The 13,267-nt window shown below is 38.3% G+C and overlaps 1 protein-coding gene across 11 annotated transcripts in view; it reads left to right on the forward strand.

Annotated features, from left to right (window-relative positions):
- rasal2 (RAS protein activator like 2) overlaps positions 1-13,267 on the forward strand; it is a 75,141-nt gene that overhangs the window by 53,744 nt on the left and 8,130 nt on the right. For all 11 annotated transcript variants that reach the window (XM_079611817.1, XM_079611819.1, XM_079611818.1 and 8 more), the window contains 8 exons: positions 498-610; positions 5,705-5,858; positions 7,047-7,145; positions 7,259-7,813; positions 7,899-8,043; positions 8,180-8,324; positions 10,244-10,480; positions 10,978-11,179. In XM_079611817.1, the coding sequence (XP_079467943.1) occupies positions 498-610; positions 5,705-5,858; positions 7,047-7,145; positions 7,259-7,813; positions 7,899-8,043; positions 8,180-8,324; positions 10,244-10,480; positions 10,978-11,179 (1,650 nt within the window). The remainder of the gene's footprint in view (positions 1-497; positions 611-5,704; positions 5,859-7,046; positions 7,146-7,258; positions 7,814-7,898; positions 8,044-8,179; positions 8,325-10,243; positions 10,481-10,977; positions 11,180-13,267) is intronic.

Consider the following 13,267-nt stretch of genomic DNA (forward strand, 5'->3'; position numbering starts at 1 on the left):
TCATTCTGACCCAGAACCAAATATTACTCACACATATATCCGCAGGTGACCGTTTGAACTCTCTGACTTGGTTACTTATTAATATTTTGTTTTCCTCCAAGACACTGAGCAAGCACTGTCTGTGCCACATGCAGACGGTAAGCTATTCAGCCGGCCTTGGCCGCCCTTTATTAGTCTGTGCAAGTGCATTTTCACCGCCAAGATAGACTGATATGTCTGCTGAAATGGTCTGTTGGATTTTACTTCAGCTGCCTCTCCTGTAAAGTACAAACCTGCTTTTGAAAGGTCAAAGAAGTCTTCGCTGAAGTTGCCATCTGCTTTTTTGTGATGGTGCCATTGTCATATGTTCTCAGGGTGGTCTAACATGTATAATTGATCATGACTTTAAAGTTGAATATACAGACGCTTACTCATGCAGGGCAAAGCCGTACACTCAGCCGTCATTCAGCGCCCGAAGAACTTAAGTTTCTGACTTTCTCTGCTCTTCTGCTTCACAGGGCTTTTTAAGTAAACGACTGAAAGGATCCATCAAAAGGACGAAGAGTCAGACAAAGCTGGACCGCAACACAAGTTTTAGACTCCCGTCACTACGACCAACAGAAAATGACAGGTACAATTTATGCTGGTTTGTTTCTCAAATGTATTCAGAGTGAACTTTGACTGAACCTCATTCAATTTCCTTCAGTCTTTTTTTGTCTCTGACCAGAATGACACAGAGACAAATGTGGTTATCTGTGAGATAGAAAATTCAAAGCTGAATAGATATAATTTGAATTGATCTGACCTTTGTAGGTAATACAGTGATATACATTTTCCTTTTATTATGAGGACCTATTGAAATGGTGCTTGCTTACAGCTTTTAAATTCATGCATGTCTCTTATAGAGAACAGCTGGTTGGAAAATATGCTGTGCTGGGACCTGGCATAACATGAGATCGGTTTTAAAAGAAATTTTAAACCTTTCAGGCAGTCTGACAGCTCTCTGGCAGAACCGCTCTGGCAGTTCGTCCCAAATGAAACTAATGCGTCAAAGCTACGATTTAAACTGCTTTTGCTCTACCAGTGTAAGTTTGGATACACTTGACTGAATTTATGCTTGGCATGATCTTAAAAATCTTTTGACTGCACTTAGTGTTGGCTTTTTTACTGCCCCACTGGCTGTCTGACTCATGGTTTGGCTGGTTAGCGTAGTCCATTTCGCCATTGGTCCCCATTCAAAAGTTCCCACGTGTTCTAACAAAACGGTTTATTTTGTGAGCTGGTCGACAGCTCCTGCGTGCCGATGAAAAAATACCCAAAATAATCTTCCTCCTTTTGTTTCTTTCTGATTAAATTAAAAATCTTTCTCCAATGATCATTGAAAAGTTCCCATGTGTTCTCATTAAATTAAATTTTTTGTTTTGTAAAATAGACCCAAAACATCTTTCTTCATTGATTGCCATTCAAAAGTTGTAATTTTTCATTTTATTTGACCCTTTTTGTTTTCAGCCACCTCTGAAATGAATGTCTCTAGGTATTATAGACCTCTTTGGTCCAACACACGGTCCACCCATAAGACGTTAAATCACATGGACAGTGCCTCTTTGTTTTCTGTCATTTGATTTGTCAGATTTCCTTGTGATGTACTTCCTCTCTGTGCTCCGGTCGGCTGTGTAAGTGCTGTAAATCTTACTTCAGCTGGAGGATTAATGGATAAGCAGGGCTGTTAATAGCATTAGGCAAAGTCACTTTTGCTTTATTACTACACAATCAGTGTGTCACAGGCCTGAGGGGTGAATTAGGGCTGGTTACCTGTGGTGACGGACCAGAAGTTGCGTTTCTTGTCCACCCTTTTTGTTTGTGGCAGTTACTTGGAAACAGGTAGGAGACTGTGAGCTCTGGCTGTGATGTTGCTGGTGTATCTGCTCTCTCTGTATACTCTAATGGCCACAGCTGCTGTGGGAAGACTACAGATGAGGAGGAGGTGCAATTGTAATCAAGCTGATTTCTCATGCTGCTCCTTGTGGATTGAGTGCATCTGTTTGTGAGGAGCTCTTGCTCATAAAGTAATGCTTGGAAGTAGCGTGCGTGTGAGTGTTGTTGTGCATGAGAGAGAGAGTGTGTGTGTGTGTCCCTGTAGCTACTAGCTAAGATAGAGGAACTGCATGTGACGGTTTGATTGAGATGAATTACAGCTGAACTCTCAACGTTTATATGTCACTGCATTCACATGCACTTATGAGCATTTTTGTGTGGGTGTTTAAAGGGATATTCACGTAAAAATGAAATTATTTTTATTTATATACATTTGATTTTGTTTTGAGTCGGTAAGATTCTTAAATGCTTTTGAAATAAGTCTCTTATGCTCCCCAAGGCATTCATTTAATTGATCAAACATACAATAAAAAGTGACCTGTGAAGGCCAAGTATGGTAACCCATACTTGGAATTTGTCCTCCACATTTTCCCCATCATACACATAAAAACACTGCAAAACATGATACACACCCGGAGCAGTAGGCAGCCATTATACTGTGGCGTCCGGGGAGGGATTGCTCAAGGGCACCTCAGTTATTTCCTGTCGGTACTGGAATCGAACCAGCAACGATTGGGTTATCAGTCGGACTCGGAAAAAAAATATTGTTATATTTTTTTTTTATATTATTACTATTTAACTCGCTATCCTCACTGAAATTTGAAATCTGATTTGTGTGTTCAGTCTGGTGTGTCTGCATCAGTTGCTTAAAGGAGAACTCCGGTCAATTTTTTTTAACTTTGAGCTAATTTTTTTTGTAAATTTGGAGTGCTGTCAATACAGAGAACAACGACAAAAATCGGTGTTGCCTACACAGTGTTATCCTCTTTTTAAAATTTGCACCCTGTTGACTTCAATGGGGCAAGTTTTAAACCTGCTTTTAGCCTCTTAACATCCTTTGTGTCATACAAGTGCCCAGTCATGTTAGATGATTCCTTCAGAGTTAACACGGGTGAATCTGACTGCAGTAGATGTGAAAGATATGAATAAAAATTGTTATTTCAGCCAGCGCAAATACCTGTATTTACATCCTGTTTTCGGTCGAAGTCCAAAGTAGTCGATTGTCGAGTTCACACGCATAGGTTTAGTTGCCTATGATCACGCGCGTGAACTCGACAATCGACTACTTTGGACTTTTTATTTTTACTGTGCATTTGAATGAGGTTTGAAAAATCTGATTTCATTTTTTTGCTTGTTTGTTCGTTTGCATTTCGGGCTACACAATGTTTTGTTAGATGTAATGAAAAGCTAAACAAAGCCAAAGAAAATGAATCCAAACTTAATTGGTTGCCACATGTATTATGCCAAGAACATCAAACTAACTAAACCACTCTTCAGATAAGACCAGAGTTTTCTGCTTTCTTAGCTTCACTGAATGGCTGGCTATGGGGAAGCATTTAAACTTGTAGCTGAAAGGAAAATGTAAATAGCACATTAGAGGCTTTGAAGTAATCGACCTTTGCTGTAGCAGAATCACCTCTCACTATGTGGTCTGAATGAAAATACTAGTCCTGTATATTCAAAGTAGACTTGGAAGCTTTGACTGTAAAGAGCTTGAATGTGGCACCGCAGTCCTGGTGGACTGATCAGATTTCCTGGATAATGTGGGAGAGCTGTGTCCGGATACGGGCTGACTGTGCACTGATCTGCTTAGCTGTCCGAGTCAGCGCAGGTGAAACGTATCCAGAGCTGGAAGTGAGCCCTCCATCAGGAGTCACCCTGCTGTTTCTGCATCAGCTCAGCTGTCCGATTCAATGTACCACACCTCTGTAAATGGAGACGGAAAGAGATACTGGATGGATGGAGGAGATGGATAGGCTAGATGGACAGATATCTTTAACTTCACATTGTCATATGCAATTGCATTCAGTCTGTCAAGCCACAAGCAGTAAATGCTGAAAGTCAGATTCAGAAGGTTTGGTAAGCAAGTCAGAACAGTAAATTTGCATACAGATTCAGTGAGTTCATCTGGTGAAAGATTCATTAGACTAATTCAGAATGATAATTTGAACAGTTTTATAAAAACTAATAAAAAACTGACTCATGTCATGAGATTTGTTTGTTCATAAATCGAACTATACTAGTTGTGCTGTGCTTTTTTTTTCCGTGTTGTATGATCACAGAGAAGATGTGTTGTCTTTATGTATTATTCCTCAATATCTGGGCTGTATAACTGAATTATGTTTCATTCCGACTGGCATATCACAACATGATGGACACATAATGGTTGTTTTGGGGGAAAAGATGGGTCTTGTGTTTGAGTGCTGTTGGGATTTGAGCCAGATCATTGTGGTAATCTGTTTTTTATGTCAGCAGGCATCACCACAATTTCTCATAATGAGAGAAACTGATGCCAGGAGATTTAGGGACCACTTACACCAGGATAGTCCATGTTGTGTGACCAACTGTCTGGTCGTATGTGCTGTGTCATTGGGTTCAACCTTATAGCAGCTGTGAACTTTAAAACAAAAAGCTAACAGATGATTGCTTTCTTGAAAGATAAAATCAGTAATTGATCTAATCTATATTCATCTTCAGGACAGAACTGAAAAAGAAAATTTCACAACACAAATGTCACTTGAGCACCAAAGCAGCATATTAGAATAATTTCTGAAGGATCATGTGACACTAAAGACTGGAGTAATGGCTGATGAAAAATTAGCTTTGCCATCACACCAATAAATTACATGACATTTTTTTTAAACAGAAACAGTCATTTTAAATTATGATATTTCACAATATTAATGTTTTTGCTACATTTTTGATCGAACAAATGCAGCTTTGACGAGCATAAAAAACACGGTTGTGTGTGTGGGGTGTGATTGTTTTTTTTCTCCTCTGGTCTCATCTAATGACTGAATCCTCATTAAACACAAACCAACCATGTGAGTAATGTCAAGGTGTGGATGTTGTGCAAGTGTGGCGGTAGTGCAGGTGTGAGGTGTATGTGTGTGTGTGGAAGTGTTTAAGATGTTTGTGTAGTCAACTCATTCCTCGCTCCTCAGTTCCTCATAGGGCGGTCCCCATGGAAACATTCTCACGGGGACTTTGCATTGGCCAGCCCTCTTTCTTGTTTGTCACATCAGATTTCTGCCGTCCTCTTTAACCTCACCTGAGCTACGGGGAAGTAGCTCTACACCTACACCAAAGAATGAAGTGAAAACGCATCGTTTCTTTTTAGGAATGCGATAATATCCTGATATGCTCTTGGGATACTCCTTCAAGTGGATCTTTAGTTGTTTTTCGTAGGTATAAACTTTCTTTCTGGAAGCAGTAAAATTCTGGTAGTTTCTTGCATGTCAGAGTTTATATAATAAATATTGCTTTAAATAATGTAAAGAAATAGAAATTGTGTATACACATAATGAAATTATTGGTTTTATCTCTTAAACTCTCACTCTTACGTTTGGCTGCCTCCCTGTGGCCATACTCTGTAAAATCTTTATTTTTATTTTTTTTATTAAACATGACCTCAACCCTAAGTTCATATGAAATTATAATGAATCGTTCTGAGCAGAAACCATTCGTCATGGTACTTATTTGCATCTCAAATCTCCTGTGGCTGAGGACACAGTGAGGAAGGAGACTGAAATATCAGAATCAGAAGAGAGGATGTAATTATTACTAAGTGATCTGGCTGAATCTTGAGTAACTAAGTTAAGGTTTCTGTTTTTTCTGTGTGCTGTTCTAGGTCACGAGGCCTGCCCAAATTGAAGGAGTCCAGTTCCCATGAATCTTTGCTGAGTCCAGGCAGTGCTGTTGAAGCTTTGGATCTGAGTATGGAGGAGGACGTCTACATCAAACCTTTACACAGCAGCATTCTAGGACAAGACTTTTGCTTTGAGGTACAAACTTTGCCTCTTAGCATTATTCCCATGATCACATTGACATTTATATGTACACTACCATTCAGATGATTCGGGTTGGTACAGGTTTTTTTCTTTTTAAAAAAGCAGCAGTTTATGCTCACCAAGGCTGCATTGATTTAGTCAAAACTACAGTTTATATTACAGTAAATATAGTATTATTACAAAAATAACTGTTTTCTATTAATATATTTTAAAATGTAGTATATTCTTGCAATGGCAAATCAGAATTTTCAGCAGCCATTTTTTCAGTTTTCAGTGTCACATAATCCTTCAAAACCATTCAGTTTTTTTTTTTTTAATTGCATTGTAAATCTTTTGCCTTTACTGTCACTTATAATGCATTCATTTAAGGTGGGATCAGTCGTTTTTGAAAAACACTTTTGGCCAATGTTGATATTTTGGTAGTAATGTGTGTTTCACGTGGAAGACGACGCTCAACACCCATCCCATAAACACAGTTATCATGATCAACTCGATAGCATGAGCACGACAGTCATAGTAACGAATATATTACAACTATAACAAGATTAGTGGGTTATATCAATCACTAAATGAGGAACCAAAGGAAACAAACTTATATGAGGAGTATTATCTTACTTTTCAGACACACTTTGGGATCCGACGCTTGAAACGGACAGTTGAGGAGGTTTAGACGCTTCAGGCTTATTTGTTGTGGAAATGAATGTGTCTTTTTCATAGCTGAAGCAAATGACAATAAGATCACAAATGGAAAAAAACAAGGAAAGATGACACACAAGCATATTCAAGCAATGGCCAGCATATATTACTTCTGTGAAACAAAGCTAAACAATGCTATTAAGAAGAAATAAAGCAACCTCGGTGTCCCAAAAGTGTGTTTTGGTACTCGGTCCAACACAAGTTTTCAAAAGTGTTTTTCAAAAACTACTGATCCCACCTTTAATAAAAGTATAAACTTTTTTTTAAAAAATCTTATTCACTCCAAACTTTTTATGCATTTACATTGTTACATTGATCTTTTGTAGGTCGCTTTAGCAAAAAGCATCTGCAAAATTAATGTAAATGAAATCAAACTGCACCTTGGTACATCCACAGGGCTATAGTGGATGCAGTTCAGGTCTTTATAACATATTGGTTAAATTAATGTTTTACTTTATGAATGAATTTCTCCCCCTCCTCATGTAGGTGGCGTACTCGGGTGGGAGTAAGTGCTTCAGCTGCTCCTCCGCTGCTGAACGGGACAAATGGATGGAGAACCTCAAGAGAACTGTGCAGCCTAATAAGGTGACCATCAGATGCTTTGTTTTTTGTCATATCTAATCGAGACAAAACCATGCATGCTTGATTTATACCTAAAATGTGCTGCTGTGATTCAATCGGTGTCGTTCCATCACCAGGACAACTGCCGGCGGGCGGAAAACGTCCTCCGCCTGTGGATCATCGAGGCCAAAGACCTGCCACCGAAAAAGAAGTATTTCTGTGAGCTGTGTCTGGATGACATGCTATACGCCCGCACCACCAGCAAAACCCGCTCCGACTGCCTGTTCTGGGGGGAACACTTTGAGTTCTCCGGCCTTCCAGCCATGAAGAGCATCACTGTACACATCTACCGTGATGTGGATAAGAAGAAGAAAAAGGACAAAAACAACTACGTGGGTCTGGTGAACATCCCCGTGCAGGGAGTGATGGGAAGGCAGTTTGTGGAGAAATGGTATCCGATCAGCACCCCCACCACCAGCAAAGCCAAAGGTGGAGGCCCTTCCATCCGCATCAAATCTCGCTTCCAGACGGTCTCTATCCTGCCCATGGAGCAGTACAAGGAGTTTGCGGAGTTTGTGACCAATAACTATACCATGTTGTGCTCTGTGTTGGAGCCAGTCATCAGCGTGAAAAACAAAGAGGAGATGGCCAGCGCGCTTGTGCACATACTGCAGAGCACGGGACGGGCGAAGGTACGATGCCAGTAAAGTTCTCATCAACTTAAATTATCCATAAATCACTTGTTTGACTGAAGGTCGACTAAACTGTCTGTATTAGGACTTCCTAACGGATCTGGTGATGTCAGAGGTGGATCGCTGTGCTGACCATGACGTGCTGATCTTTAGAGAGAACACGCTAGCCACCAAAGCCATTGAAGAATACCTCAAATTGGTGGGACAGAAGTACCTACATGATGCACTAGGTAAATGAAAGGATTACCCTGGTGTATTAAAGGAGGTTGATTGTGCTATTTGCCTGCTCTCATTTTGGAAAAAAGTTGCTAATTAAAGCTTGTATATCTAAGACCCTTTACTGTATGTTTGTGTTCTGCTTTGTAGGAGAGTTTATTAAAGCCCTGTATGAGTCAGATGAAAATTGTGAAGTAGACCCATCAAAGTGCTCTGGCAGTGAGCTTCCAGAGCACCAAAGTAACCTGAAGATGTGCTGTGAGCTGGCCTTCTGCAAGATCATCAACTCTTACTGGTAACTTTCTTTCAATTCCAAAATATAACAAACAAGACTGAGCTTGTATAAAGCATAAACTTTTATTAAAATTAGTAAAATATTTCACAGTATTATTGTGTTTGCTGTATTTCGGATCAAATAAATGCAGCCTTGGTGAGCATAAGGACTTCTTTTAAAAACATTAACAAATCTTACCGATCTAAAACATTTAAACGGTAGTATGTGTGTAAAATATATATTTCCAGGTCTGGAAATGTTATGGAAATGAATAAAACGTTAAATGGGAAATTTTCCTAGTTATTCTCAGCTGAAATGTAAAATTTTATGTTTTACATAAAACAAATGTTTTTAAATTATTTTTCAGAAATCATAAGCAACTGGAAAAGTCCTAAAAAAATTAAATAAATCAAGATTAGATCATTATAAGCCTTCCAGTTTAATAAATTGGTGGCATTCTTTATATAATTATTTTTCCAGATTTTAAAAGTTTAGATTTACACTATTGTCCATTAGAGATGCACTGATTACAATTTTCTAGGCCGATTACAATTTCTCATCGAGTTTGACCTGCCGATACCGATTTTAGCCGATTCAGATTGAATTTTTTCTAACCACTTTACAGCACACACAAATATTTATTTTCTAACTTTTCTTTAATAGAACATTTTGCATAGAATTTTTTTTAAACAGATAATCGCTATAAAGTAGAACTAGGCCTATATAAATTACTCCTAGAGTGGGAAATTCACACACATCTAAAGTGCAGTGTTATTGAAGAACCATTTCCTTCCTTTTCCCTGAAAACAGGGAAAACAGGTAATGGAAATAAAATAATATATAAATAACAAATAAAAAATAAAATAAATATAGCCTTGCAGTATTTTAGAAGTTGGCCATTAATAAACTTGATAGTCTTGATAGTTTAAGATGGGGAGGTGTACAACAATTGCATGTAAATGGTAAACAACAAAAACAACCAAGAAAACCGCTCTGATCTTGTCTTTTCAGTCATACTTCGATATATTTAAAAAATCGTAGGCCTACACTCGGTTTGATTTGGGCATGTACTGTACCTGTCTGTGTAGGCTATTACATAAAATACAAGAAAGCTTATACCTACATATACCTATATCTGAATAGTTTACTCTTTAAAAAAAAAAAAAAAAATCTTCTTTTTTTAAATGTATAAAACACCATATATTTTTACCCAAACTGAATAATAAAAAACAAGTTTAAATGAGTACATTTTCTATAAATATTTTTGAGTCTTCATTTTCTTTTCTGACTTAGCCTACTCCAGTTCTTGTTAAAACACACTAGACATGCAAATTCTGTGCATTTTGCACTTTTTGTGTAAAATCATATTTATTTTGTCCATCAAAAGCGTGCTTTCACTTTAATTAAGCGCGAGCAGCGCTTGATGTTGCGCGATGTTAATCATGCGGCGCCCGAGTGCATTTGACCGGCATAAAATCGGCATATGTCAGACTGACCGGCCGGTCATGGCCGATCACGTGAAAATTGGCCAATTCCGGTCACCAGCCGATTAATCAGTGCATCTCTATTGTCCATTGAATTGGGGTCAGACAGTTTTCCTCAGAAAGGATGCATTAAGTTGATCTAAAGTAACCAGTAAAGACATTTATAATGTTACAGAGGATTTCATTTAAATAAATGTAGTTATTTTGAACTTTCTATTCATCAAAGAATCCTGAAAAAAATTTGCACGGTTTTTCAAAACATTTTAAAAAAAAAAATCTTCCCAACCCCAAACTTTTTAACTTTTGAATATGTTAGATTTTTGCCAGGATGATTATGTAGTTCACAATGCTTCTACTGCTAACTACAAATACAATGTCCTTGTTTATAGTTTGTTCATGTGTACATGCTTGAAATTGCCTTAATTCCATCCTAACCTGCTAATGTGCTCTGCTCAGTGTGTTTCCACGGGAACTGAAGGAGGTGTTTGCATCATGGAAGCAGCAGTGTCATGCTCGAGGGAAACAGGACATCAGTCAGCGTCTGATTAGTGCATCCCTCTTCCTGCGTTTCCTGTGCCCTGCCATCATGTCCCCATCCCTCTTCAGTCTCATGCAGGAATACCCAGACGACCGTACCTCTCGAACACTCACCCTCATCGCCAAAGTCATCCAGAATCTCGCTAACTTTGCCAAGTATGTCATGAACACCTTTCATACAGTACTAGATTTTTTTTTTTTTTTGATGTTTACTAGAAAAAAAAAGAAAAAAAGGCTTGCATTTGAAAATAGTAGAAATGCACTGATGTATCCGCTGCCGATTTGATCGATTTAAAACCATTGGCATATAAGCTATAGTATAAAAAAATCAGATCCTAATGGTTTTGATTTAATTAATTAAGTGAAGGCATTGAAGTTTAGGGTCCAATTCTCACTATTAACTAGCTGCATATTAGCATGCATATTACTAGGATATTGGCTGTTTATTAGTACTCATAAAGCACATATTAATCCCTTGTTCTGCATGACCATATTCTACATCATAACGTAACAACTACCTTACTAACTATTAATAAGCATTAATTATGAGTTTATAGAGGCAAGAGTCGTAGTTAATAGTTAGTTGGAAGTGTGTCTGTCTGCCTTAGATCACTTTTAGAATTTCTCATGCATTTCTTATTCTGTTACATCAGATTTGGGAACAAAGAGGAGTATATGGCCTTCATGAATGAATTCCTGGAGCACGAGTGGGCTGGTATGACCCGTTTTCTGCTTGAGATCTCGAATCTTGAGACGATCTCCAACACCCCAGGCTTTGAGAGCTACATCGACCTCGGCCGCGAGCTGTCAGTTCTTCACTCACTACTATGGGAGGTGGTGTCTCAGCTGGACAAGGTACTGCAATCCCTCCAAACCATTGTACTGCAACAATACCTCTTCCAATGAAATCTACCGTAGGCTTAAGTCTGATTTTACAAAGATTTACAAGAGCTGAGGTTCTTGTTCATAAGATGTGACGGGGGGTGGGGGGGGTAAAAACGCACCTGCCTACCACAGAGATGTTATGTAAACCTCTTCACTCAGTAATTTTTTCTTCATTTAAAGAGTTTTAGACTTAGAAATGAATGGTACCTACACATAAACAAATGCAACATGAACGAAAAGAATATTACTTGACATAAACAAAAAAAAATTACTGAGTGGACATTTAAGTATTAAAGGGCACCTATTATGACATTTAAAATGTTCCTAATGTTGTTTAGGGAGTCCCCAACAACAGTTTTACATGCATGCAATGACAAAAAACACTTTTGTTGTCGTATAATATGCATTTATTTTTTCCTGATTTGCTCACCGACTCCCAAATGAATCGTTCAACGACTAATTTTTCAAACCCCTCCTTTGCGCGACGCTAATCTGCGTTGATTGGTCAGATGACCCAGCAGTGTTTACATAGATAATACTTATTGTTTAACACGGAGTACAATGATGCTTTTATCAATTAAATTGTGTTATAATAATTATTATAGTCCACTGCTTTGTAGTTTGTAGTAAAAAACTAAAAATAAGATAAAGAATGTAATGTTATGTTAGCGAGCATAGCCCAGAGTTCATATTGTAAAAGCACAATCAGTCTTTGTTTGCGTTAGCCCGATGCATAAACATAACGTTTTTACAAAAATAAAAAAAATAAAATGCAGTTACGTTACTACGAGGTATTACTCTATTCTTTAGACAACTCCGAAAACAACGACAAACACTTCACATATCTCAATACAATTGTCATTGAAGACCTAGAAGCTAAACGGTGCTTACACAACAAACGAAATAATTATTAAGCATATACTACATAAAACAAAAAAGCAACAATTATTAATAGCACTTACAGGTTGTGATACGGAGGAGGAAGCTGATGCAAATACACTTGGAACTGAACCTTCCTTCAATATCAGCCGGCTCGCGAATCCCAGTTTGAGTGCATTTAAAAAGCAATCGTCTTCAAAATGGCGCGAGCAAAGCACAAGGCTCGGACTATACTTCTGTGGTATAGTTGTATATATGAATTGTAGCCACTTAGTCTTCAAATGCTCCTCCTTGGGCAGATGAAAAAAGTTTGGTTTTGAGTCGCACTGCAGAACACAGCGTCTCGTCGCCATGATATTTTCCCTGCTGGCCTTGGAGCGCAATAAGTGGGCGTATCGTATTCAAATAACTTGACAAGTTGACGTCATCTAGTCAGAGAAAAAGCTTCGGTCTTCTAACGATTCATAAAAATGACTCCGAGTCGACTCTTACTTTTGAAAGACAATAACTTTATATACGGTGCACTTTCATATTTCAAACTTTGCAGGGTGTTTTTGTTCACTTAGATCTATGTTACACACTACATGAAAGGTAAATTTCAAAATTCCATAATAGGTGCCCTTTAATTAAGAGTGCCCACATCTCAAAATCAGGAAGCACATTTCATACCTCAGAGGTATTGCCGCAAATGTCTTATGTTGAGCTGTTTGTATTATGTCAGTAACGCTTGATCCCCACTAAACGTTGTAAAGTTGTAGCTGATTTCAAATGTTTTCTATGCAGTACTGTTAAAGGGCTGTGTGTGGCCAAAAAAAAAAGCTTTGCGCTTGTTTGCAGTGTTATTATCATTACATTAACTCATTGTCTAGGTTATCCTCGAGGTTAGTGTCCCTGTTTAAACTGGAACAGTCTGTCTAATGGTATTGGACACAGCGTGTTCAAGCATTCCCACGTGCCTTTCCCCTAACTCTTGCTGACCTGTGGCGTCTGGAGCATGGTTTTGTTTTGTCTGCGATTAAAACCTCCCTGCACAATGTTTTTGTTTCCTGTCATGAGTAAATTCATCTCAACCTTTCTTTTATCTTGTCTCAGACATAACCTTCTGTTGTTGTTTGATGCATGCCCTGCATTTGACCATTTTTACCTTGTTTGTTTTGGTTTGTTATTTTTGGAATGGCT

Source organism: Phoxinus phoxinus (assembly GCF_949152265.1).
Source record: "Phoxinus phoxinus genome assembly, chromosome: 5".
Classification (NCBI taxonomy): domain Eukaryota; kingdom Metazoa; phylum Chordata; class Actinopteri; order Cypriniformes; family Leuciscidae; genus Phoxinus; species Phoxinus phoxinus.